This window comes from Panthera tigris, chromosome A3 (genome assembly GCF_018350195.1).
Source record: "Panthera tigris isolate Pti1 chromosome A3, P.tigris_Pti1_mat1.1, whole genome shotgun sequence".
Classification (NCBI taxonomy): domain Eukaryota; kingdom Metazoa; phylum Chordata; class Mammalia; order Carnivora; family Felidae; genus Panthera; species Panthera tigris.
In genome coordinates this window covers 15,111,784-15,139,708 of record NC_056662.1, presented here as the reverse complement: position 1 = coordinate 15,139,708, position 27,925 = coordinate 15,111,784, and the positions used below count along the sequence as shown (strand labels likewise).

Genomic DNA, 27,925 nt, shown 5'->3' with positions numbered 1-27,925 from the left:
CGCTCTGGGGTCTGCACTGGGTCCTCAATGACTATAAGCCCTGGGAGTAAGATAGGCAGGTCTGTGGACATTTGTTCTGGTTTATTTGACAGGAACAAACAGTTCAGACAGGGTAAAGGTGTACTCCCGTTGACATCCTGGTGCCCAGGATCTGAGGTCCTTGTGCTTTGGTCTGAATAGAAGTTTGGGGGAGCAGAATGCAAAGTCCAGCGCCCTCACCCACTCACTGGAGGCTCATGCAAACGTTCCCACAGAAGGTTGAACAACATACAGTATTTGCTTTTGGACACTTTAGAAAATATGAACAGTGATTGCTGCAAAGATACACGCTGGGCTTCTTCTCACAGGCCTTTAGACCTAAAAAGAGCAGAATCAGAGTCAGTGGAACCAGATCCCTCAAGAGCACTCCTCTCAAGCTTAAATCCTCTCCCAAAAACCCTAAAACCCAAGTCCTACTCATGATGCTCTTGAACTTTTCAGGGAACGCAGTTTCTTCCCTTTACCCAAACCTGGTGATTGTAGTATCTTAAATCCTATATCCCCCCACCCACACACCTTCTGCCCCAACAGATCTCAATGCCTGGCCTCCCTGGGCCCTCTCCTTTCTCTGCAGACAGGAACCTGTCTCCCATGTTAGTCATGGCCTTGGTGAAGTCACCCCCATAGAATCTACACTCTGAGAACTCAGCAGAGTCTGAGACACCCCGCAGACCCTCTCACTCCCCAGGATTTGCAGGGTCCAGAGAGGAAGATGACCTGTCACCCTCCCCCCTCTCTCCTGTGCCTGTCACTGTGTCCAGGACCCCTGCCCTTTCCCAGAAAATACCACTTGCACTATTTCCCTTCTGCTGCCACCATCCTGGTCCTCTGATGAGAACTTCAACTTGACCCTGGACACCCCAAAGCTTATTTTCCCAGGGCCCTTTCATTCTGTACCCACTCCCAACAATATCTCCAGATCTTTAGAGATCACATACGTGCAGAAATCCAAGAATAGTGGTTGGGTGTCCCCAAGTGATTTTCAGCCCTGATGTACCTTTCACCACACTATGTACCATTTGTGTCCTGGTATTTGGAATGGAGAGTCAAAAGACATAGGTTCCCCCCGTACCCCCATTATTGTTCCCAGTGCGGGGTAAAGGGGCCAGAGGGCCTTGACTTTGGACGACCCAGAGTCTTCATAGTGCTGTAATCAGAGCAGGATGTGCTGAAAGGTTCCAGTTTCCAGGTCCTCCCCAGAAGTGACACAGCACCTCTTGCCCCCTTCCCTCCCCACCCCCTTAGTCCATCACCTACCCTGCATCCTGTTCAGTTTACGGTGCCCTCCCTGGGCCTGTAGCAGCAGCACAGAGAGGAGAAGCATGGGCAGGAGAGCCTGGGTTGGCATGACTCTGGCCAGAGAGGAGAGCTCTCAGTCTGGCACAGGCTTCCCTGGAGAGCTGGGTGGTTATCCCAGGCTCCTCCCTGCTTCCACTGGCCAAAAACATTTCCTCTCCTTTGCCTGCCTCTACCATGGCCTTTTCTCTGTGGCACTAGGGCTTCTGCAGACAACTCTCCTTTCACACGTCTAAACCCCTCTTTTGCACACAAAATTTTTTTCCCTGAAAGAAATAATATTTCTATATTCTAATTATAAAATGATTTACAGAAAAGAAGAAAACATTATTTTTGCAGGAAGATATAAAAACAACCTCAGTCCATCGATGGTTGAATAGATGAAGAAGATGTGGTATATATATATTATATATTATATTATATATAAATATATTATTATATATTATATATTTATATAATATACAATATGTTATATAGAATATATATACAGTATTTAGCCCTGAGAAGGAAGGAAATCCTGCCATTTTTGACAACGTGGATAAAACTTGAGGCATTGTGTTAAGTAAAATGTCAGACAGAAAAAGATAAATATTGTATGATAACACCTCTATATGGAATCTAAAAATGTTGAACTGTTAGAAACAGAGAGTAGAATGATTGGCTGGAGACTGGAGAATGGGTAAATGTTGGCAAAGGGTATAAACTTCTAGTTATAAGATGAATAGATCTGGGGATCTAACATACAGCATAGTGATTATAGAAAACAAGACCATATTACCTACTTGAAAGTTGCTAAGAGAGTAGATCTTATGTGTTCTCACTACAAATAAGAAATGATAAGTGAGTGATGTGATGGACTGGTAGATCATTTTACAATATATAAGCATATCAAATCCACACATTGTACACCTTAAACTTCTACAATGTTATATCAATTATATCTTAATAAGGCTGGAAAACAATATATTACATATATAATTTCATATATTACACACATGTATTTTTTCCTGCTTGAAAAAATTTTGAAATAGATCAATTATATCTTAATAAAGCTTAAAATATATATTAACACACATTTTCCAGATTTATTAATATATATTAATTCTAAGTAATTAATATAATAAAAAAATGTTATATACAGAGAGACTAGAAGAGGACATGGGAAGAATAGGAGCACACAGTAAGTATCTTAGAGCTCAGACAGAAGAGGAGATCTGTCAGCCAAGAGCCCAGGGCAGGTTCTCCAGGAGAAGGTGGTTATTGAGTGTAAATATTGTGGAGAAATATTAAATGCTCTCAGAAATAAAGAAGTTGACTTTCCCCTAAGAGGAGAAAAAGGGGAAACCTGTGGACACTGGGCTCCCAATAGGCTGGGAAGCTGGGAAGAAGCTGGATAGCAGTGAAGATTTGAACCTTGTTTTGATATTCTAAACTCCAAATACAGTCTCCTTCAGTACACAGATATAGCTTATTTTTAAAAACTATGAAACTTTTATCTATTTCAGTGATATGTAATCAAATGCATTAATATAAAGAAGGGGGGGGAAATTACATGATACTCTCAACTGAAACAGAAGAGACATTTTACAAATGCACCACATTCATGAAACTAGCAACAGAGAGAACTTCCTCAACATGATTAAGGATATCTATGAAAAATACACCACTATCATCATATTCAGTGGTGAAAGAGTGAAAGCTTTCCTCCCAAGATCAGGAATAAGACAAAAATGCAACTGTCATTATTGCTGGTTGACGTTGCACTGGAAGTTTTAGCCAAAGCGATTAAGCAAGAAAAAGCCATCTAAATTGGAAAGAAAGAAATAAAATTCTGTCTTTTTGCAAATGACATGATCCCATGTAGAGAAATTCCCCAAGAATCCACACAAAAAAATTAGTAGAGCTAATAAACAAATTCACCAAAGTTGCAAAGTATAAAAATAACACACAAAAATCAACTGTGTTTCTACACATCAACAGTTAGCAATCCAAAAGCAAAATTAAGAAAACAATTCAATTTATAATAAGATACAAAATGATAAAATATCTAGGAATAAGTGTAACCATGAAGGTGAAAAACTTGTGCACCAAAAAATACAAAACATTGCTGAAAGAGATTAAGGAAGACCTAAATAAATTAAAAGACATCCCATATGTGTGGATTGGAAGATCCAGGGTGTTAAAATGGTGATGCAATGGAATCCCACATAAAATTCCAATGGCTTTTTTTTTTTTGCAGAAATGAGGAAGCCAAACCTCAAATTCACATGGAATTTCAAGGGGCATGCCATATACACAAAAACATATTGATAAAGTACTACAAATTGGAGAACTCACATTTCTCAATTTCAAAACTTACTACAAAGCTACAATAATCAAGAGTGTGGTACTTGCATGAGGACAGACATATAGATTAACAAATAAAATTGAGGGGTGCCTGGGTGGCTCAGTTGTTGAGCGTCCAACTTCGACTCAGGTCATGATCTTATGGTCCGTGAGTCCGAGCCCCACATTAGGCTCTGTGTTGACAGCTCAGAACCAGGAACTTGCTTCAGATTCTGTGTCTCCCTTTCTCTCTGCCCCTCCCTTGCTCACACTCTGTCTCTCTCTCAAAAATAATAAACATTAAAAGCAAAAACAAATAGAATCGAGAGTCCAGAAATAAACCCACACATCTATGGCCAATGATTTTCAACAAGGGCATCAAGACCAAGAATAGTCACATCAACAAATGGTATTGAGACGATTTGCAAAAGATATCTAAATGCAAAAGAATGAAACTGGACCCCTATATCACACCATATACAAAAATTAATTCAAGGTTGATCAATGATTTAAATATAAGAGCTATAAAATTCTAAGATGAAAGTGTAGAGGTAAATCATCATGACCTCGTATTAGGCAAGAAATGGCATCAAAAGCATAGCAACAACATCAACAAAATAGGTGAGTTGGACTTCATCAAAGTTAAGAACACTTGTGCACCAAATGACTATCAAAAAGGTGAAAAGGCAACACGTAAAGCGGTAAAATATATTTGAAAAACATATGTTTGATAAAAGTCTAATATCTGGAATATAAAAATAACTCTTCCAATTCAAAGAAGATAAACAACCCAGTGACAAAGTTGCAAAGGACTTGAATAGACATTTCTCCAAGGAAGAAACAGAAATGGTCAGCAAGCACATGAAAAGATGCTCAACATCATTAGTTATTAGGGGAATGCAAGTCAAAACCACAAGTAAATACCACTTCACACTCTCAGGGATGACTATAAACAAAGGAGGAGGAGGAGGAGGAGGAGGAGGAGGAGGAGGAGGAGGAGAGGAAGAAGAAGAAGAAGAAGAAGAAGAAGAAGAAGAAGAAGAAGAAGGAGGAGGAGGAGGAGGGGGAGGAGGAGGAGGAGGAGGAGGAGGAGGAGGAGGAGGAGGAGGAAGAGGAGGAGGAAGAGAGGAAGAAGAAGAAGAAGAAGAAGAAGAAGAAGAAGAAGAAGAAGAGGGAAGAGAATAAGAGTTGGCAAAGATGTGGAGAAATTGGAACTCCTATGCATTAGTGATAAAAAATGTATGTTAAATAGTTCAACAACTGTAGAAGCAGCCTGAAATTTCCTCAAAAGTTAAACATATAACCCATCAATTCCACTGCTAGCTATTATACCCAAAAGAATATGTATATATACATATATACGTATATATGTATATCTATATATACTAAAAAGAAGTGAAAATAGGTGCTAAAAAAATTACTTGTACACAAACATTTGTGTAGTGCACTATTTGCAATCACCAAAGGATGGAAACAACCCAAATGTCCATCAACAGATGAATGGATAAGCAAGTTGTGGCATATACATGCAATGGAATATTATTCAGATATAAAATGAATAAAGTACTGATACATACTACAATGTGAATGAACCACAACAACCACAGAGATAACACTCCTCACTTATTTTGGCAAAAATTCAAAAACACCACCATACAGTCTGTTACGGGAAACACCCATGCTCACATGGTTGGTGGCAGTACAAAATAGTATAAACTTTACGGAGTAGAATTTAGTGATATCTAACAAAAGTACGTATAAATTTACCCTTTTAGGCAACAAAAATACCTACAAACACTTACCCTGATGTTACACCTTCAACAATACAGAAAATATGCATATGGTTGTTCACTGAAGCATATTTGTAATAGCAAAATCTTGGAAAATACATAAATGCCCATTTAAAGGAGATTGGCCAAATGACTAAGTTTGTGTGTACACAGTAGTGTACAACACAGCTGTAAAAAAGGAGAAATTGCTATGAGCTGCCTTAGGGTAATTTTCAGGATATATTGTTAAATGAAAACAACAAAGTGCAAATGAGTATATTTGTGCGAGGAAAAAAAAGGAAATTAAAGGTTCGAGTAACTAATTATCTTTATCTTACACAAAATTTCCCACATATTTGATAAAGTCTGCTCTTCAGCACATTCTATGAGGTTAGTGCAAACTTACTACAAAACCAAGCAAGGACGGTATGAGAAAGGAAAGTTACAGGCACAGTTCTCTTGTGAATATAGATATAAAATCCCTTAAAAATTGAAAACTGGGGGCGCCTGGGTGGCTCAGTCGGTTAAGCGGCCGACTTCAGCTCAGGTCACGATCTTGCGGTCCGTGAGTTCGAGCCCCGCGTCGGGCTCTGGGCTGACAGCTCAGAGCCTGGAGCCTGCTTCCGATTCTGTGTCTCCCTCTCTCTCTGTCCCTCCCCCGTTCATGCTCTGTCTCTCTCTGTCTCAAAAATAAATAAAACGTTAAAAAAAATTTAAAAAAAAAATTGGAAACTGAACCAAATGATATGAAAAATGATAATATAAAATGATCACATTAGATGACTGGAGAAATGCAAGAATGGTTTAATGTTAGAAAATCTGAAATGTAATTCAACACATTAACAGAAAAAAAAGCAAAAATATAACTTCACATAAATTAAGGAAAATTTTCTTGTCAGGAATGAAAGAGAACTTTCTGGACCTGATAAAGATGTTTATGAGAAACCTAAAACAGATACTACCCTAAAAGGGGAAATTCAAGAAGCTTTTATTTTTACTTACTTACTTACTTACTTACTTACTTATTTTAGAGAGAGAGAGTAAGTGCATAAGTGGGGGAGCGGGGGAGTGGGGCAGAGAGAGAGAGAGAGAGAGAGAGAGAGAGAATCTTAAGCAGGCTCCATGCACAGCATGGAGCCCCACACAGGGCTTGATCCCACAACCCTGGGATCATGACCTTAGCCAAAATCAAGAGTTGGACACTCAACTGACAGAGCCACCCAGATGCCCCAAAAAGCTTTCGTTTTAAATCAGGTGTCAGACAAGAATATGCACATCCTCACTTCTATACAATAATGTATAGAGGCCCTAGTCTGCACAAGAAGGCATTAAGAATGGCATAAAGTTTATTTTTTAAAAAAATTTTTTAATGTTTATTTATTTTTGAGAGAGACAGAGACAGAATGTGAGTGGGTTAGGGGCAGAGACAGAGGGAGACACAGAATCTGGAGCAGGCTCCAGGCTCCGAGCTGTCAGCACAGAGCCTGATGCGGGGCTCGAACTCACGAGCTGCGAGATCATGACCTGAGCTGAAGTCTGTCGCCTAACCGACTGAGCTGCACAGGCACCCCAAGAATGGCATAAAGTTTAAAGAGAAAAATACAATTGTCATCATTTGCAGATGATGACCACCCAGAACACTGCAAGGAACACACCAAGAAATTAAGATGAACAGGGGGAGAATTTAGCAAGATAGCTAGTAACAGATCAATACATGAAAGTCATTTCTCTACATTAGCAACAAACAGAAACAAATAACCAAAAAGTTGCCATACTGCTTACAATTTTATTTTAAAAGTCCAAGTCTCGGGGCGCCTGGGTGGCGCAGTCGGTTAAGCGTCCGACTTCAGCCAGGTCACGATCTCGCGGTCCGTGAGTTCGAGCCCCGCGTCGGGCTCTGGGCTGATGGCTCGGAGCCTGGAGCCTGTTTCCGATTCTGTGTCTCCCTCTCTCTCTGCCCCTCCCCCGTTCATGCTCTGTCTCTCTCTGTCCCAAAAATAAATAAAAAAAACGTTAAAAAAAAATAAAATAAAATAAAAGTCCAAGTCTCTAGGAATAAATATAACAAAGACATGCCAGAACGCTACATGGGAAGAATTGTTAAAATTTTGCGAAAGGACAGCAACAAGATGGATGAGAGACATAACAAGTCCAAGATTAGGGGATAAAATGGGTGTGAATTTGAAAACACTGCCTGTCCCTGGGGTGGGTGTGGTTGGGAGGCACTTGGATGTGTCACTGGAATACACAATGAATGACCATGCCTCTAATTTGCCCTCTCTTCCTCTCTTCTCGTTTGAGCTGTGCCTGGTCAAACCCAGCAGCCCTCAGCCAGGACTTACCAACCCATCCTGCCAGCAGCATGAAGCCTGTGCTGTTTCTTCAACTTCTGCTGTTGATTCACTTAGCACCTCAGCGGGTGCCTGGGAGTCCCAAGCAACATTTTATGAGTACGTGTTGGGTCTGGGCTCCAGGGAGGGAAGCGGCATTTGTAGAGATGAGAGGATCTGAGGGCTGAGGATACACATTGTGAAAAAAATATAGTATCATGTTCAAAGGTCCAAGTTTTATTGTCAGTAAGATCCAGGTTTGAATCCCTGCTGTGTGCTTACTGAGTGGTCTTGGACAAAAGTATCTGGGACTCAGATTTTATCTTTGCAATTGATATAATGATCTTGGGACAGTTGGGAGGAGAAACTGAGATAATGCATGCACACAGAGTGCACTCTTACTGGACCATGGTAAATGCTCAATAAGAATTAACTACCGCAAATGTTATCAGCCTCATCATCCAGGTTATTCTTGCTGCCTAAGTTCCTTCACGGATGCATGCGCCAACTTGTCAAGCATTAAAACAGAGAGGAAAATTACATTGGTAGAACTCGAGCTGTCACCTACATAATCTCTGCCTTGGAGAATGTTTTGGGAGGGAAGGAGAGAAAGCCTTACATTTTATTCCACATTTTTTTAAGTTTATTTCTTTGAGCACAGGTGGGAGAAGGGCAGAGAGAGAGAGGGAGAGAGAGAAAGAGAGAGACAGACAGAGAGAGAGAGAGAGAATCCCAAGCAGGCTCTGCTCTTGACAGCACAGAGCCCAACACAGGGCTCAAACTCATGAACGGTGAGATCATGACCTGAGCCAAAATCAAGAGTCAGACACTCAACAACTGAGCCACCCAGGTACCCCTATTCCACATTTTAAATATTCAGAGGGACCTGCACAATTGCCACTGACTGTCATCAGTGGCAAAGTACAGAGTCCATCTCAGCAGCCACCATTGCCCAGCTCAACCTAACAAGAGTGCTGACCATGTTATGTTGACTTTGACCAATGCCAAATGGGAAATGAACTATTATCCATCATACCTGCACCCTTCTATGCGGAGAGCATCCTCAGAATACTGAGGCTCAGAAGAGGGATGTGAGTACTATCTCAGGTGTACAGGGAGGGAAGATCCTGTTTTAGGGGTCTCAGAGAGGGCACGCAGATTTGTAAGACTGAGGGAGGCTAAACTAGATGCAAGAGAATGGGGGAATCCAGGGTAGAGTTAATTGGAGAATAAAGGACTAAAATTTTTTTAATTTTCTTATGTGTATTTATTTGTGAGAGTGAGAGAGACAGAGCACGAGCTGGGGAGGGGCAGAGAGAGAGGGAGACACAGAATGCGAAGTAGATTCCAGGCTCTGGGCTGTCAGCACAGAGCCCCACGCAGGGCTTGAACTCACAGGCCACAAGACCATGACCTGAGCTAAAGTTGGACGCTTAACAGACTGAGACACCCAGGGGCCCCTCAAGGACTAAAATTGGAAAGGAAATACAAAGAGGGGTCCTGAAAGACTAGTAAGTCTTTGTGAGTAAAATTGGGACCAGATACCCAGAAAAGGAGGCAAAACTTGAGAAGATCTGCCTCTCTGAGATCCCTGGCTCACAGACTCCTTCCCCACACTGTTCCATTGATTCCCCAAGCTCCCCCAAAGTGGGGGCCAGTTCCAATTTCTTGCACCGAACTAATGAGCCATGGGATGACTTGGAGACCCAGGGTGAGCTTCATACTGGTCTCTGCCAAGTTGTCAATAGCTTGGGCCTTGGCTTTTTTCTCTGGTGCCATTTGCTGTTACAATTATAGCCCCCAACTTCATCATCATTTGTTCCTTCCAGGTCGGTATGATATCCTATGGATCCCCTTCTAATTGCAAATACTTGCAAAGGAATAAGTCAACAGGGGTTTATAGAATGCTCCACCTATGACATTTGCCCCGAGAAAGGGCAAGTCACAAGGTACAAAAACTAAGGCCTGGCCTGGCTTCGATAAAGGGGTTTATGGTGTCTATTCTTAACGCCATGGAGTTCAAGAACAGAAAGAAGATTGTGAATTGGAGCCCTGCAGTAGGATCTCCTGGTGTAGGTGGTCTGGACTTTGACCCAAGAACTAAGAGATGGGAGAAATGGGATGTTAGCATGAAGATTCTTATTCTTTTCTAATAGTACAAAGTGGGGGCATCCTGGTTCTCTGGCTTCCTTATCAGAAGAGACCTGGGAGGAAAGAAAAGCCAATCTTTGCACCCCATTCTGAAATGCCCACCCTCAACTCCATGAAATAAGTCACCCTCAGAACTCATTTGTGATTTGGGTTCTAGCATTCTGATGCCAGTATCTTCAGTTTACTGTGTGGTCTTCGCCCTTTCCCAAAATCTTCCTTCCCACTCATTCTTCCTACACACAAATAATACATGTTAGGTCAACCCTGAGATAAACTATGTTGTTAATGAAAGTTCGTACAACTTGTTTGGGACTATGCAATGAGTCAGTGCAAATGCACCTACACACCCCTCTCTTGCTCACCACACACTGTTCATTCCCTTGAACCGGACCCAGCCAGGGTCTATAAGATATCTGATCTGCAAGGAGGTGAATCACCAGTGGGTGTAGGGTTCTGCCTACCTCTGTCTTCAATCAGATACCCAGAGTTCTTGGTTTTCCCTGCTGAGAACTCAGAGAAAGGCAGGAGCTACAGACAAAATCTGATTCCACTTCCCTATAACCACAGGAGAAAGATCAGGGTGGCTGATTGCCTGGAAGTTCCTTAGGCTTTTGGAGTTCTGAATGTTACTCCAGCCTACTTTAAGCCCTTCTCTTTCCTGTTCTGTGTTCCAGGGAGTATCTTGGAACCGCCACCCTGCAAATCAGACCCTGAAAACTGTACTCATTTCTGTACATTGCAGGAAGATTGCCATAAAGGATTTCAGTGCTGTTCTGCCTTCTGTGGGATAGTCTGTACTCTAAACATAAATATAAAGCATGACAGGTAAGGGGATTCTCATTCCCAGTTCTGATCCAGCTGCCATTTGGGAATTCAACAGAAGAGTCTCTTACCAGCCCCTACAGTGGAACTATTTTTTGAACATTCACCTTCTCTTTACCAACAATAATTTCCTTAAATGTCCTGGCAAAAAGAGCCTTCCTCCACTCCCAAACTTGTCTCCTCATCACCACATCTGTGAATCTCTGAATATGTCTCTCTGAACTCACCCAAACACCCATCCACAGACCCTGCTTGTCCCAGAATCCACTTTTATCCAGAAGCCTGGGACATTATATCTTCAAGTCTCACCCAAATCTCAAAGTCAATCTGTTTTTTCTGGTTTTGCTTTCCCTCTTTCATCCAACACCAACCTTTGGCTCCCAGTGTTCCTGGGCACTGCACATCCTCCAGCCTGAGCAAAACTTTGGTTATTTGCTGAGGCATTAACGCTGGCCCCAAGTCTGCTGAATGGAAGTGCTTCCAGAGCAGAGAAAGGGCATTAAAGAGCTATGAGACATCTGGTTTTCTAATTCTATCTTCCAACTATGTCTTTCTATGACCTTGAGCAAGACATGTTTGCCTTTTCTGTTTGTTTTTCTCATGCATAAGATAAGGACTCTTTAATTCAGCCTTACAAGATTGCTATAAAGACCCACAAGGCAAGAGACTCAACCAGCGACCTTCTAAACTGTCTTGTTTACTGCTGTATTCCCTGCCCTGAGCACAATACCCAACATAGGACACAAGGAACAGAGTGGTGAAGTAGGGGCCCAGAGCCAGATACCCAGACCCAAATCCTGGCTCTATCACCTCTTAGCTGAGTGATCTCAGACAACTTAATCAACCTCTCTCCGGGCATCAGCTTCCTCATCTTTAAGACTGGAACAAGACTGAGATTAAATTAGATAACCCATGCAAGCTCTAAAAACGTTACTCACGACAGATTAATTACTCAGTAAATTTTGCAATTAGGCAACCACTTCTTTCTTAAGAGGTGGGCCTTTGCAGTGAAACTTCACATGTTTCCAGGCTCTGAAGTGGAATGCAGAAGCATAAGTAAGACTTTTTGTTGTCACTTGGTTCTTTGAGGTTCTGCTTTCTCTATGGCAGGAAAATTAAGCTTTATGGTCTAGTTTTAATGATGGAAGTAATGGAAAAATTAAATAACTATATATTTTTTAATTTTTTTAAAGTTCATTTATTTATTTTGAGAGAGAGAGAGAGAAGCAGAGAGAAAAGGAGAGAGAGAATCCCAAGCTGAGTCCACTGCCAGCATGGAGCCCAACCCAGGGTTCGAACTCAGGAACCAGGAGATCATGACCTGAGCTAAAACCAAGAGTCAGACATGTAACTGGCTGAGCCACCAAGGCACCCCTAAATACCTACATTTCTAAGAACAAAACTTAACCAGAGAATATTTGAAAATATTTTTCTTCTACAGAACCAAACATAAGAAACATCATGGCTGGTAACTGAGGCATGTTTCTCAGAGCATTTTGTAAGTATGGGGGTTTGGCCTGAGATTCCCAGCATAGCCTTTTCCAGTTTTCCTCCTCTAACCTCTCCAATATTCCTGCAATGTCAGAATAGCCTTTTGTCATCCCAGTTTCACCCTTCTCCATTACTCCCCGCACACACACCGCCACCGTTTATGCTCTCATTCCCTGGAGCGGGATGTGGTCCAGGGTGAGTTCTACCTCACAGAGCAACATAAGGAGGCAGAGTCATGGCCCCAGGGGAACACAGGGCCCTCACATCTGAGCCATTGCCAAGGATCAGGTTCTGCCAGCCTGAGTGTTAATGATGTCCTAGGCAGGAAGTCAAGCTGAGCCCTTCACACTCTGTGTGGCTTAGTTTCCTCGCACCTCTGAGACCATCAGCTTCCTCGTGTGAGAGATGAGGAGAACATCCATGTGTCAGGTTTTTTGAGGATTACATGAAGCCACGTGGAATGGAAGAACTTGATCGTTGCAAAGGGCCTGCAAAGGTTAGAAGCTGCCAGCAACCCACTCTTTATGGGTTTCAGATTTTGCCTCTTAAAAAAGGGGGGATCATCTTTATTATTTTACAATGTTACAAGAAAGCTGAGCAAAATAGAGTCCTCTGTAACTCCACCACCAAAACAAAGCTACAATTTATAATTTGGTGGATTTTGTTTTAGACTGGAAAAAGAGGAGGACCTTAGGGTCTTCTAACAGTCCTTCGGAAGTCACCAGAGTTTCCAAGGGTTATTTCAGTTTATGCAGTCCTTTCATTAACCCTGTACAAAGGAGTTTGATAAATGGTGAGAAGTGGAGTCCAGTGGAGGAATTTACGTGCATGAATACCACCTTGCTCAGACCCTGGTGAGTCAGCCATGCTAACTCCTCTGCACCTTGTAGGTGATTAGGCACTCTGACCACACCCTGGCTCTCCTTCAGTGCATCCGCATTGTCACATAATCCACGGCCTGCACAGTGGGAAGATACTGAGCCTGTAATAAGAACCCAGGGGTTCTATCCAGGTGAGAGGTAACAGAAGGTGGCTGGTGCAACTATATAGAGTATTTTTATCGCAGTTTCAGGGATGTGTGGCTACAGGTATATGAGCCGTAGCAAGCCTCATCTTAAGCATTGCCCAGAGAGACAAGACTTCATCTTCGACAAGCAGAAAAACACTGCCATAGACCTGACTGTGTCTTCTATAGAAATAGACATCCCCATCCTGTCATCTTCTGGTAGGCTCAGCTAAGACTGTGCCCTTTGATGCATTGCATTAACTGTGGTATCTGTTAGATCCCCATGTCAGAATGTTTGCTCTCCCCAGTCCTGCAGCCTGTCCTCTGGAGAACCGTTCCCCTCGACTGGCCACTACTGCTCTGGAGGAGCTGGTGTTGGCTGGGAAGCTCAAGTGAGGAAGGAGATAGCAGTGCCAGTGAGGACCTGAGAAAAATGCTCATCTTATTCCCAGAAAGTGCTGTGTTCAGCTGCCTATGGTGGTAAAGTGGGTAGAACAGCCCCGGCATACCTTGCCAGTGTCTTCCATATAATCTGGGCTCTGGTGGGCGTTGCCAAGGGCTTCCAACTTTTTAAATGTGAGCTAATGTGTTAGCCATGCTTCACTTCCTTTGGTCCCCATAGCAGCCATTACACCCAGTTTACAGGCAAGGAAACTGAGGATCATAAAGTCACATGCACAGCATTAACCAACGGGTCAGTGGTGGAACTAGTATATAGGAATGTAAGTGCTTTAGGTCCTAGCTGCTCTGGGACTCAGTCCAGCTTTGTCCCTGCTGGCCTGGGGGAGCTGGGCATTTCCAACTCCTTGGGGCCTCAGTCTCTTCATTTATAAATGGAGCTGAATAACACCTACCTTCAGGAGTGTCATGAGACCAAATGAGATGAGGCAGGTAAAGCATGTACCACAGCACCTGATAGAGGGTCTGAGGAGAAGGTTACCATCATTGTTCACGTCTTCTCAATCCTTCTTTTATCCAAAAGTCTTGTTTTAGAAAAGAATCCAAGTGTATCTTCCATCTGAAACTCTATGTTTTTAAAAAATTTCTCTAGGTTCCAAATAAATTAGCTCCCAGAGAAGATAGCGGCATGTCTCTGACCTTGGAAACATCTAAGACCGAATCAACCATAGTTGTGGAAAGTACTCCATCCCTGAGAGATAATATAATTAAACCACGTGATGAAGAACCAGATAATTCAACAATGATCTTGATTCCTCTACCAAGCCTCCAGCAACTAGGGAAGATGTTTCTTCCCCTGCAAATCCCATGGGAATGTGCCAACTTGGAAATTTGTGGTCACCTAGTCCCACGATACCACTCCCGCAACCACATCCCATCCAAATGAACTTATTCCGAGATAAATTTATCACAATTCCATGTTGCACTCTTCTCTTCTATTTCCCCCTTTCTAATCCAGCTGATCTCTGGTGACCCCTGACCCTGAGCTGGAAACATTGTTCAAAAACTCTACAGGGTCCTTCACTGCCATGAGCTGACCTGATGTGGTTCAAGGTGACCTCTCACACTAAGAGTGGCCGGTTCAAACTATAGCTACCACTGTTTGAATCACCTGAGTTTGTTCTGTCCCTTACAAGAACACTGATCACAGGAGGCGATTTAAAGGTGAATTTATATTGGGGCGCCTCGGTGGCTCAGTCGGTTGAGCATCCAACTTTGGCTCAGGTCATGATCTTGAAGTTCACGAGTTCAAGCCCCACACTGGGCTTTGTGCTGACAGCTCAGAGCCTCGAACCTGCGTTAGATTCTGTGTTTTCCTCTCTCTCTGCCTCTCTCCCTCCCTCTCTCTCTCTCTCAAAAATGAATTTAAAAATTTAAAATATATATATATAAATTTATATTAATTACAACTCAGTAAAATGAAATATTCCATCAGCTCCCTAGTCTCACTAATCACATTTCAAGTGCTCAATAACCGTCCTTCGCTTGTAGCTACTGTATTGAACAATGCAAACAGAACATTTCCAACATGGTGGAAAGTTCTATTGGAAACATTGCTTTGAGTTATATGGAGCTAATGTCTAAATAATAACGGGAAAATAAAGATCATGATGTCAGAGAATTTTACAAGGGTTTACTATTATAGGAGTTTTTATTTTACATTTAATGTATTAGCATTTAGTTCCAATTATTTGTAAGGAAATAAAATTTGAGGATATGTGCTGTCGAAGCATGTATTTGAACTTTTTACTCTGCTATAGTATAACAGTGTAATATGAAAAGAACCTGAGGTAGGGACAGGCAGTGAAGGCATTGGGAAAATGAAGGTCTTCTATCTCATAGCCACCCACACTGCGGATTTTCCAACTGAAGGAATTGGGAGTGATACAGGAATGGGCCCATGTTTTTGGAGGATTAGATGAGTGTTGGACTGGAAGGCCCACATCCATCAAACCAAGTGAAACCTGTTACTCAAAGTGGTATGGATAGATAGTCATCAATATTACCTATAAATGTAAAATATTTGAATCAACTTTAATTTTCAACAATAGGAGACTAGTTATGTAGATTATGATAGATCCCTGGTGTGAAACAAATGTACTTATGACAGGCTGTGAAATGGAACTTTGTCCTTTGTCTCATAGATTTTAGCTGAGACTTTGTAGCTACAGACAATTATCGACGAGTGCCCACCCATTCTAAAGAGAAGTGTGAAATGCCTGAAGATGAAAGTATTCACAAGTGGCCACAGTGGGTCCAATGGCCACCCTTAACCTCTAGCCATCCAAGAGAAGGTTAGATCTTTAATATAGAGAGGGATCATGAACATGCTTTTGGAAGAGGTGTCATAGAACTAAGGAATGCTGTGCTCCCCTCCACCCTGCCTAATGAGAGGCTTTAGAGGAATCAACCATTCACAGGTGAGTTGAATCTTCTGCCCAAAGAGACATTGACATTCCAGCCCCAAGCTGGGTGCAGATGAACTTCAGAAAGAGGAGATCCCCTGCCCTGCTGCTGTCCAAGCAGAGCATATAAGAGTGCTTAGAAGGGATTGAGGTGTGTCCTCTGAGGTTGAAAGGCATAGAGACTATTGTCTAGATGATGAGAGGTGATGGGAGATGTCTTCCCATCCAGAGTCTGAAAAAGCTAGGAAGCCTGAGGCTTTTTGTGAGCCAAGGAAATAACAGAAGTATCCAGGCTTGGGACATCTAGGAAAAACTTCAGCAAGAAGACTACAAGCTGTGGATACCTTGAGTGTGTGTTGCCAGGGGCAGTTATAGAAGAAGTTAGCATAAAGTGCTTCACCTCATCAGGGAATGCTGCAGTCTGGAACTGAAAATGCCCCTCGGACTGAGGGGGATGGGTATGGACATGCCTTAAGAAAGGCTAGATTAGAAATCTTCCAAAGGCTCATCAACCCAAGATTCCCAGTTCCCCTTCTGTCTTACCACAGATCTTTCTTCTAAGGCTCCATGAATGTCCCCAACAATGGCAATTGTGTTCTACCAGTTTGGGGTTTTTTTGTTTTTGTTTTGTGTAGTTTTTTTGGTTTTTAGTATCCCAGGGCAGAATTCCTCTACCAAATGTCAAAAAACCATACCTGGTTTATGGAATAAGACTGCCAAGTGGCCACTTTGTGCTTCTTATCTCACTGAACAAATCAAAAGAAGTTGCCCTGTTGGCTGTAGTGATCAGTCACCATTACAAAGGAGAAATAAGACTGCTACTCAACAGTGGGACAGGAATTAGAGCTAGAACACAGAAACTTTCTAGGTCTGGCATAGTAGAAGATAACAGCAACCAATACAGACAGAGCCATGAAGAGCTCACACGCTTCAGAAATGAGGATTTGGGGGGTGCCTAAGGGGCTCAGTCGGTTAAGCGTCTGACTTTGGCTTAGGTCATGATCTCACGGTTGTTGAGTTCGAGACCCGCATCGAGCTCTGGGCTGACAGCTTGGAGCCTGTAACCCGCTTTGGATTCTGTCTGTGTCTCCCTCTGTCTGCCCCTCTGCTGCTTGCACTCTGTCTGTTGCATTGTCTCAAAAATAAATAAAAACATTTAAAAAATTGTTTTTAAAGAAATGAGGATTTGGAACATTCTACCAGGTGAGAAAAACAACAACATTAATCAGCTGATGCATTGCTGGCTGAAAGCAAGGGAATGTGGATGAATAGTGTGAGGAAGAAGTCAAAAATATCAGCCATGACTTTCTGATCAGAAAAGAGGACCATAATTTTCTCTTCCTTGCTATACTATGGATGTTTATAAATATAAATGTCATTAATATTGTATGTGTGTGTTTATTTTAGTTATTTTCCATCTCCCATGTTCTTCTACTATTTTATATTATGTGAGCAGGTAATATTTACATTAGAATTTTTTGCATGAGTGTTTTAGTCAGCATTGTTCCATAACAATCCCTCACCAGTAAATCTCAGTGACAGCAACAACAAAAGTTTATTTCTCTCTCACACATAAGCAGGAAAACAGATGTCTAACTAGTCTAAACTGGATTTGACTGAGCTTAGATCCAGGCCAAGGGTAGAGTCCACTTTTGATCCTTGTGTCTCTCATTCTTCTTGGACAATTGTTTCTCAAGAAACACTCTTCTTGTAGCAAAATGCAGAGCTCAAAAGAGGAAATCCAACCTGCAAGCATATTTCAACCCTGATATTATTCTTTGACTAAAGCATACAAAAGGATCAAGTCCAAAGTCAAAGACCTAGAAAATACAGAGGGAGTACAGTCTGTCCACCTGGAGGCCATTGGAAGAGGGTAGATCTATAATAATGGATTGGAGGGGCACCTGGGTGGCTCAGTCGGTTAAGTGCCTGATTTCGGCTCAGGTCATGATCCCACGGTTTGTGGATTTGAGCCCCACATTGGGCTCTGTGCTGACAGCTCAGAGCCTGGAGTCTGCTTCGGATTCTGTGTCTCTCTCTCCATCCCTCCCCTGCTTGTGTTCTGTGTCTCTCTTTCTCAAAAATAAATAAACATTAAAATTTTTAAAATAATAATAATAATAATGGATTTGATAAGGTTAACAAGAAAGAGGTTAACTTAATTACTATAAATGCATATGCATCCAGTGTATTCACACTTTGCATTTCAAAATAGAGAAAAGTCCCTTCTGAATGACTCTGAAATTTTTAGAAAACTATGATAGTATAAAGAGTGTGAGCATTATACTGGAAGCAATGGACAGGATGGAGGGGAGCTAGGAAGATAGAAGCAGGAGGATAAGGAATAAGGAATAAGGAATAAGGAATAAGGAATAAGGAATAAGGAATAAGGAATAAGGAATAAGGAATAAGACTGTCTGTACCTCCACCATTTAAGCAATGTGAAAGAAGCAAAGCCCTAATGAGGTATTCTCTGTAGAGATGGTGAATAAGTGAAAAAAAAATTGTAGTCCAAAAGAGCAAAAGGAAGAGTAAAGGGAAGGTGGTGAAGCCAAAAATAGGGATCAGAGATTTCGCCTTTGTTGGAATCTGGGACTCTCCTGATGGGAACTTTTACTAAGTCCTTTTGTGTCCCATCTACACATCCTTATTGGAACAAACTTTTTCAATTCAACCAGAACTAAGTGAGTGTCTGGATAAGTACAAGGAATTATTTCAGTGAAGGGTCTTAAATGGGAGTTTGACTGCAGCACAAGAATGCTACATAATAGAGGTATAAAGGAACTTGAAGGCCTTAGGAAAACTGTGTATTGATTCAAGATACAAATGATAAATATAGTAGTGTACGCGTATGGCTGAGTTGCTTAAGAAAACTTTAATGCAGCGATCAATCAGAGAAGCTGGTCCTGGAAGTTGGACACCCAAGAAGGGAGTTCAGGGCAGAAACTTTCCATTAGACAAATCCAGGGAATCTTTTGGAGCAGTGGTGGGAAGGGCTGTTTAAGCAAGTAGTATTAGGCTAATAAATAAAATATCTTGCATCGGCATTGACCAACAGAGCGGAAAGTAGTCACAGTGACATTGGGACAAAATTATTCCTGTGGAGCTATGACTTTAGATCTTTTCCCAGTTAGCCTTGAGTGCTCTGCTCCTAGTGACTTGGCATAACAGTTTCCATATGAATACAACAGAAAAAGGTTAGAAGCCCAGGGGCACAGTCCTAAGGTAGAAATACATACTGAGTGTACATACAGAGTGTATACAATATGGGTACAGTGGCAAGATACAGTAAGATCCTTGGAACATATCTACGAATGCTCCTGAGAACTAGATTTGTTCCCAACAGATCAAGTTTGTTTTTCTGGAGTTCAAATGCTAAAAACTCCCTGAGTCCAGGGGTATCTGCTTGTAATTCCCTCACTTACCATAGGCACATAACATGTGGTGGGCACAAGGGGTGAGATGGTGGGACAAACAGTAAAGGGAGGATATGAGGATGAGCTCCTAGGTTTGGAAGTCCCAAGAGTTACAAGGACAGCAACACAACAACTCAAGCAGCCTTAATAGGAAGAGATATGAAGAGAGACTTGGAATTGTAGTCATCATTCGTCCCAAATTTTGCAAACAATTGGCACTAGCTACCTCTGTTCACTTGGAAATCAAAGAAAATCCTTATTTCTAAGCCATCACTCGTGTAAATCCCCCACCAAACTCTTACCTTTTGGCTTATTCATCTATGGCTCTTAAAACCTAACAGCACGACCTCTGAACTCATGTGCTTTGTGAGGTTCCTACTTTGAGAATGCACAAGTTCTCTCACGTGCCTTTTCGGTAGGAAAGCTATAGCTATAGCCACTGCAGTCTCCCTGCGAACTTCTGGCAACTTGGATGTCAAGCTCCAAGTATGATCTGAAATACTTCAGAAAAATGCCCAATTGCCTTGGACTCAGCACAAGGAAGGAAGGAAAGGAAAGAGTGAGGGTGTTCTTTTGATGGAGGAGTAATTGGAGCCCCAAAGGTCCCTGCTCTAAAAGACTCAAGGAGAAAAAGTACACAACAAAACAAGTAAGATCCCAACAACTAGGACTTATTAAATTGCTAACTTTGGGGGGCGCCTGGGTGGCTCAGTCGGTTAAGCGGCCGACTTTGGCTCAGGTTGTGATCTCGCGGTCTGTGAGTTCGAGCCCCGTGTCGGGCTCTGTGCTGACAGCTCAGAGCCTGGAGCCTGTTTCAGATTCTGTGTCTCCCTCTCTCTGACCCTCCCCTGTTCATGCTCTGTCTCTCTCTGTCTCAAAAATAAATAAACGTTAAAAAAAATTTTTTTTTAAAAATTGCTAACTTTGGGTCAGACACTGTATACTTGCTATCAGCCAACTCCATGACTCCTGGGCCCTGAGATTTGTCAAAGAAAAGGAGAGGCATGTACCAGGGTCTGGGAAGGAAATCAGGGCCATAATAACCCAACCCCAGAGGCTGGCCCCAACTCCTTGACTGCAAGGGGTTTCATAGCTCCACCTAATATCAAATTTTCACCCCCATTTTTGCCCATGAAACCAACAAACAGGCATCAAGATTTTCATGGCCAGGTTCTACCATGTCTGGGCCCACAGCTCCATCATGGCGGTGCCAAGCAGCTGAAATACTTCTCTTCACCTGTTGCTTAACCATATATTGCTTTTATTACCTACCACCTCAGATCTATTTCCTTTTTTACCCTCAAACTCCTGGTTGGACAGACACAATTCACATTCCTTCTTCCTACAACCTTAGAACCAGAAGGATCTGTGCAATTATTTGGTCTAATCTCTGCATTTTAAAGTTAGGGGCACCTGGGTGGCTCAGTCGATTAAGCGTCCGACTTCGGCTCAGGTCATGATCTCAGGGTTTGTGGGTTTGAGCCCCACATTGGGCTCTGTGCTAACTGCTCAGAGCCTGGAGCCTGCTTCAGATTCTGTATCTCCCACTCTCTCTGCCCCTCCCCTATTCATGCTCTGTCTCCCTCTCTCTCAAAAATAAGCAAACATTAAAAAAAAAATTAAAGTTAGAATAACTGATAGAGAAAGGGAGGATATGTTCGAGGCCACATAAAAAGAAAGTGGCATTGGTAGAGTCAAAGCACAGTATCTTGGGTCTTGCTTTGTCCCCATGGGTTTAATGGGCTGTACTGATGCAGAAGCATGCGGTACACTTCTCTTGCTTTCAGACCCCTTGTAACATAGTGTCCATACTCAAGTATGCAGAACTCCTTCACCGGCAGCATGTACTCATGCAACCAAGTTTTAGAGTCCCACCTCTTCTCTCATAGCCAAGCTTTCAAGACTTAACCCGGGAACTCGGAAGTATCAGGAGCAGTGGCCCGGGAAGCAGTTGGGATTCCATGAAGCTCTGATAGCATTAGCTTCATGGTGGTCCCCGTGCCAGGCACACACTTCCTGACTCGGGGGGATTTGCCTGCACTATTGGTATGTCCACTCTCACCATCAGTTGGAGTCAGTTTTATTAAACTTTTCATACACAAAGTACCTAGTTACTTACTCCCTTGGGCCGCTTTCCAGAAAACCATCCACTCAGAGAAGTCAGAGATAGATCCTACATTCCATCAGCCTTTTGTCATTAGGCATTCCTTCCTAAACTGAGAGCGAAACTGTGGGTTCTGATTACAGGAAAGAATACCTCCCTAGTGCATTGGGAATTCCTGACCTAGAGTCTAGCCTCGCAATATTCTAACACTCCTTCATGGTAAAGGCTAGGGCAAGAATGTAGCCCCTCCAGGGGTCTCAGTCCTGCTCTACTATGCCATTCAGTCTAATCATCTGGAGCAGTGAGTAAAGCACCCAGAAGGGTTCAGATGAACCTCCTACTTGATTTTATCAGGACAACACGGAAGAAATTTCATCTGAGATAAGATTATCCTTTTAGGTTGGGACGTAGATTTTTGGTGGTTCCTCTTGCATTTAGTTCCCATCTTCCCCACTTCACTACCTCTCAGCCCTTGGGGCAGGACAGGATGTAGCTAATGAACAAAGGGGAATCTTATGTCCCCAGAGTCCCATCCCCTCCTATCCACCTTCAAAGCAGCATGATGTCCTAGAAAAAATAATTTAGGTTAATGTGAAGACCTGGGTTCAAATCAATTTACGGTTTTATTTATTGACATTCAACCTTGTTTTGAAGGATTTAAGGCAGCTTACCAGGATTCTAATACATAGTATTCAAATAAATAAATAAATAAATAAATAAATAAATAAATAAATTTAGCCTATCTAAGTAAGACAGAGGAAAGACGATATAGAAATAATAAAGTATGGTAAAACTATGCAGAAGATTAGCACAGCAAATACATGCTACAAGGATCACAGACACTTGCTATGAAATATCATAACTAGGGCACCTAGGTAGTTCAGTTGGTTGAGCATCCAACTCTTGATTTCAGCTCAGGTCATGATCCCAGGGTCGTGGGATGCCCCAACACAGGGCTCCACACTGAGAATAAAGCCTGCTTAAGATTCTCTACCTTTGCTCCTCTCCTTAACCCATGCTCGCTCTCTCTCGCTCTCTCTCTCTCAAATAAAAAATAAATAAAATAAACATTATAAAATTAGCTCTAAGCTTTCATAATAACAGCACAACAAGGGCAGCACAATCAGTTACAACTTTTAGAGTAAGCATAAGTTTAGCCCAAAAAGATACTCAGGAACAGTGGAAATAATCATGGTAGTAAACAGCAAAAGAGACAAGCTCTTCCACATGTTCTCAAAGAGGAAAGACTGTGCAGTAAGATGGACAACACTCTCCATGATGACGTCATGTTAGATTCCAGGAAGTTTTCTGGGGCTACTTCTTTAAGGGTTTGTAAGCATAAGCCAACAATACACAATTCAATGACAACAGCTCTTTGGAGGCCCTACATGGTATAATCCATGGATGTGTTTCAAGAACCCAGAAGAAAAAATGCACTAATTATCCTCTTTTTCCCCCACAGACCTCCACAATATTGTTTTTCTTAGTCCACTTTGAGGAAAGCATTGAGAAGCAATAAATTTGAGGTCATTCTCCCCAACGAAATCTGACTTGCAAACAGATTTTGAGTTTGGCAGAAAAGACTAATTTACCATGAAACTCATGTAGTTTAAGCTCCAGATCCGTCACTTGCTTCTCTCAGGATGAGGAAAGGAAAGAACAACACCGTCCAAGCCCAGAAACAGCCATCACTGTCCCAACCCAAGATGGGGGATGGAAGGGTGGTGGGCTGGGGGGGTATATCCTAATAGCGATCTTAAGTTACTTCTGTGTTCATGTCTGGACAACCTTCACTGACAATCTGCCCCTGGTTGCACCCATCGGCCAAAATGCTCCCACGTTTGACCTCAGGGAGAAGTAGCAATAAGATGTTGCACCACAACGTGCTCGGAGCCAGAGTTCAAGGTTTCATGGCCATATCACGAACCCAAGACAGGCACAGTGAGGGTGGTGAGGACTTGGCGGAGCGGGATCGGTGGCTATTAGGCTGCAATGAGAGTCCGTTAGATCCAGATCAAAGAGCTAGAATTCTCCAAGGGCTTGCCCCAGGCATGTAGCACCACCTGAACCAGAAACTATGAAGAAAGTTACAGATGTGGCTTTGCCAGTGTTATCAATCTGGAAAGGATTTTTCCCAAATAATCAGTAACTTATTTTTTTATTGAGATATAATTGAGATGTGACATTGTGTACATTTAAGGTATACAACCTGTTGATTTGATAAATTTATATATTACAATATAATTACCACTGTAGCATTAGCTAACACCTCTATCAAGTCACATAATTGTTATTTCTTTTTTGTGGTGAGAATGATTACAATCTAGTCTCTTAGCAACTTTGAAGATTATAATACAGTATTGTTTGACTATAACCACTATGCTGTGTATTAGCTCTCCAGGACTATAACTTTAAATTTTTGATCAACCATGCTAGAGAAAAGACTGAATTATCTTTCTGTTCTCCCTATAGAAATAAGATATTACAGAATCACTGTCATAATAAAAGGTGATCAAAGAATAATCAGCCACAAAATATAGGAAAAGGGTATTATAAAGATGTTTTAAATAATGGTAATGAAATGTTATTTTTCTAGGATTCATGATGTTTGATATATTTATAAGCTTTTGGAAACATGTGATTTTTTGTAATTTCTTTTTTCATTCCAAATGCATATTCTCACTTACCTACCTAATTTTTTATCTGTAGTTTTGTATTGTTCCGTTGCATTATCTTTCTTTTTTTAATTTTTTTAACATTTTATTTTATTTTTTGAGAGACAGAGAGAGACAGAGCACAAGCAGGGGAGGGGCAGACAGAGAGAGGAAGACACAGAATCAGAAGCAGGCTCCAAGCTCTGAGCTGTCAGCACAGAGCCAACACAGGGCTCGAACTCACGAATCGCGAGATCATGACCTGAGCCAAAGTTGGAAGCTCAACTGACTGAACCACCCAGGCGCCCCCATTGCATTATTTTTCTAAAATAAGGTCCCAAAATTATACAGGTTTCACGCTCCACAAAACCTGTTGTAGCCTTTTATAATAAATCAGTAACACGATAAGTAAACTATTTTCCCTGAATTTTGAGAACTGCTCTAGCAAATTGCTCAAACCCAAGGAGGGGATCATGGGAACGTCCAATTTATAACTGGTTGGTCAGAAGTACCCTTAACAACCTGGACTTGCCATTGGTATCTGATGTGAGTAGAGGGGTGTGGTCTTGTCAGACTGAGCCCCCTTATCTGTGGGATCTGATGATATTTCCAGGTAAACAGTGTGAGAATTTAGTTAAATTGTAGGGCACCCAGCTGGTGTTACAGAATTGCTTGATGTGTGGAAACACACACACACACACACACACACACACACACATACACACACACACACACACACACACACACACACTCACACCTGGTCTCAGAAGTGAGGCAGTGTTACTGTACAGTCAGGAGAGTAAAGGACACACAGGAGGAGTGTATTTTTCCCTTATATTAACCAAAGGGATTTATAGATTCCATGCAATCCCTATCAAAATTCCAAAGGCATAATAGAAAAAACAATCCTAAAATTTGTATGGACCACAAAAGACCCCAAATAGCCAAAGTAACTTGAGAAAGATAAACAAAGCTGGAGGCACCACATTTCCTGACTTCAAACTACATTTAAAAGCTACAATAATCCAGGGTGCCAGGGTGGCTCAGTTGGTTAAGTGTCTGTTGATTTCAGCTCAGGTCATGATCTCACAGTCCCTGAGATCAAGCCCCATGTTGGGCTCTGTGCACTGACAGCACGGAACCTGCTTGGAATTCTCTCTATCTCTGCTTCTCCACTGCTTGCTCACTCGCTCTCTCTCTCTCTCTCTCTCTCAAAATAAATAAATTAACTTTTTTTAAAAAGCTATAGTAATCAGGGGTTCCTGAGTGGCTCAGTCAGTTAAGTGTCCAACTTTTTCTCAGGTCATGATCTCGGGTTCATGGGTTTCGGCCCCCTGTAGGGCTCTGTGCTGAGAGCTCAGAGCCTGTAGCCTGCCTCGGATTCTGTGTCTCCCGGTCTCTCTGCCCCTCCCCTGCTCACGCTCTGTCTCTCTCTCTCTCTCCCAAAAATAAATAAACATTTAAAAAAAATTTTTTAAGCTACAGTAATCAAAACATTATTGTATTTGCATAAAAACAGACCCACAGGGTGCCTGGCTCAGTCAGTTAAGCGTTTGACTTAAGCTCAGGTCATGATCTCCCAGTTCATAAGTTCAGGCCCCACATCAGGCTCTCTGCTGTCAGCGCAGAACCCACTTCGGATCCTCTGTCTCCCTCTCTCTCTGCCCCTCCCCTGCTTGCTCTCTATCTCTCTCAAAAATAAAATAAACATTTAAAAAGAAACAGACCCATAGACGAATGAAACAGAACCAAAAGCCCAAAAATATACCCACGCATATATGGTTAGCCAATATTTCACGAGGGAACCAAGAATACACAATGGGAAAAGGATAGTCACTTTAATAAATGATGCTGGGAAAACTACATGTTCACGTACAAAACAATGAAACTGGACCCCTATCTTACACCACTCATGAAACTTAATTTGAAATGGATAAAGAAGAGTATAGATGTGAAAGTCAAAATTTCAAAAGTCTTACAAGAAAACAAAACTAAGAAAAAATAAATTTGTCCCATATTCCTAGGTATAGTGAGTTCAAATTTTGATTCCACTTACATAATCGATGGGTGACCTTACACATATAACTTAACCTCGGCCTCAATTTCTTCATCTATGATGGTAATAATTGCATGAAACTCACAGGGTGCCTGTGATTCTTTTGAAATTTAATGATTTTGTGTAGATAGATAGATAGATAGATAGATAGATAGATAGATAGAGCCTAGCATATAGGAAGTACCATAGAGGTTGGTTACTATCATTACTATTATTGTTTTTATTACATTCTTCCTGTTTCACCAGGATCAGTCTCTTCCTTATTGTGGAAGGCTGAAGAGAAGAAAGGAAGCAAGCCTTTTTAAATTTTTGCCCTAATTATTCTATTCTCCATGATTAAACTTATGTTAGCAGCTCTGAAGCTTTAGTTTCTATAGTTTCTAGATGAACATGGGACTCACTATCAGGGGTCTAATCAGCTTGGGGCCTTCAGCTTCATGGCTGGGTACCCAAGCATTCACTGTTCAACTCAACACCTAGTAATGCCCAGTCCTGGCCCTTGGGGTAAGCGGGTTCAGCCCTCTCAAGTACCAAGGCCAAAATATAACAAGAGTTGACACTAAGACTCTCCTACTTGCTGTCTGCTGCATCATGAAGACTGCTGAGTTGGGATTTCTTCTAGGTCTCTTCATCTTCTTCTTGCTGACTACCCCATTAATGGGTGGTGTTGCTAGACTTGCTGAAATGATATGTGGAGACCTCAAAGGTATGAGCCTGAAGCAGAAAATAAATCCAAAGACCAATTATGAATGAGGGAGAAAGTGGTAAAAAAAGAAAATGTTATATACAGCTGGTCCATGAAGGTTCTCCTTTTGTGTTATTACCCATAGATTCTTAGTCCTTTGACTCTGGGAATTGCTTAATCTAGGGGTCTTGTGGATGTCTGGTGAGAAAAAAAAAAAAACTATGATGCAAATAACACCCTTCCAGATAGGGCCGTCTTTTGAAGGGTGTCCAAAGGACCAAAAGTATTTTGAATTAGGGGTTTTATGACAAATTTCAAAGATCTCAGACCATTCAAGAGTACATGTTGAGATGAGAATAAAGGGGGGTTGGATACTGAGAAAACAGGCATTTTCAATATCTTGGCTCCCAGTGCATAGAGAACACTTGAACACATGGCCCCTGTTTTAATAAGCTCACAATGTAGATGTGAAAGATAATGAAGCTTTCTTCCACAGATCATGAGTACAGGCTTGGTGCTTCTGGAGCATGGGAAGGTGGCAGAGTCTATCCTGCAAGTCAGACACCCCAAACTCTGGCCCAGCCACTTAGCAAATGTGGGCTCTTGGTCAAGTCACTCAATCACTTACCACCCATTTCCAAACTAACATGAGGAATTTTTAAGGGCCCTGGAAGGCAAGATCTCCTGCTGAGTCCTAACTAATTCCCCCTAACTCAATGGGAACCTCTCATGCAGATCCCTGCAAAATGGATATGAATCCTGGCAGCTGTTTTGAAATTCACTTTAGATTTTTCTACAACCAAACCTCCAAAAGATGTGAAAGTTTTATCTTCACTGGCTGTAATGGCAACCTTAACAACTACAAGCTTAAATTAGAATGTGACATAGCCTGTGTTGAAGAATACAGAATAAAGTAA

The 27,925-nt window shown here is 41.9% G+C and overlaps 3 protein-coding genes across 3 annotated transcripts; 2 read left to right on the top strand and 1 right to left on the bottom strand.

Annotated features, from left to right (window-relative positions):
• Window positions 1-62: 62 nt before the first annotated feature.
• Window positions 63-26,961, bottom strand: WFDC10B (WAP four-disulfide core domain 10B). The gene is made up of 3 exons (XM_007077768.2): window positions 26,898-26,961; window positions 1,297-1,601; window positions 63-357 (listed from the first exon to the last, which is right to left on the bottom strand). Exons 2-3 carry the CDS (start codon window positions 1,385-1,387, stop codon window positions 224-226), a joined length of 225 nt encoding a protein of 74 aa, XP_007077830.1. The 5' UTR covers window positions 1,388-1,601; window positions 26,898-26,961; the 3' UTR covers window positions 63-223.
• On the top strand, window positions 7,783-13,625 carry WFDC13 (WAP four-disulfide core domain 13). The gene is made up of 3 exons (XM_007077823.2): window positions 7,783-7,879; window positions 10,585-10,735; window positions 13,538-13,625. The coding sequence occupies exons 1-3, from the start codon at window positions 7,792-7,794 to the stop codon at window positions 13,623-13,625; spliced, it is 327 nt and encodes a 108-aa protein (XP_007077885.1). The 5' UTR covers window positions 7,783-7,791.
• SPINT4 (serine peptidase inhibitor, Kunitz type 4) lies at window positions 26,915-27,925 on the top strand. Its single transcript, XM_042979662.1, has 2 exons — window positions 26,915-27,029; window positions 27,744-27,925. Exons 1-2 carry the CDS (start codon window positions 26,915-26,917, stop codon window positions 27,923-27,925), a joined length of 297 nt encoding a protein of 98 aa, XP_042835596.1.

Excerpts from the sequence above, each read along its gene's own strand:
- WFDC10B (XM_007077768.2), bottom strand. The coding sequence starts at position 1,387 with ATGCCAACCCAGGCTCTCCTGCCCATGCTTCTCCTCTCTGTGCTGCTG. Across the intron at positions 358-1,296 it reads TAAACTGAACAGGATGCAGG|GTCTAAAGGCCTGTGAGAAG; the intron begins GTAGGTGATGGA and ends TGCTCTTTTTAG.
- WFDC13 (XM_007077823.2), top strand. The coding sequence starts at position 7,792 with ATGAAGCCTGTGCTGTTTCTTCAACTTCTGCTGTTGATTCACTTAGCA. Across the intron at positions 7,880-10,584 it reads TCCCAAGCAACATTTTATGA|GGAGTATCTTGGAACCGCCA; the intron begins GTACGTGTTGGG and ends TCTGTGTTCCAG. Across the intron at positions 10,736-13,537 it reads ATAAATATAAAGCATGACAG|TCCTGCAGCCTGTCCTCTGG; the intron begins GTAAGGGGATTC and ends TGCTCTCCCCAG.
- SPINT4 (XM_042979662.1), top strand. The coding sequence starts at position 26,915 with ATGAAGACTGCTGAGTTGGGATTTCTTCTAGGTCTCTTCATCTTCTTC. Across the intron at positions 27,030-27,743 it reads GATATGTGGAGACCTCAAAG|ATCCCTGCAAAATGGATATG; the intron begins GTATGAGCCTGA and ends CCTCTCATGCAG.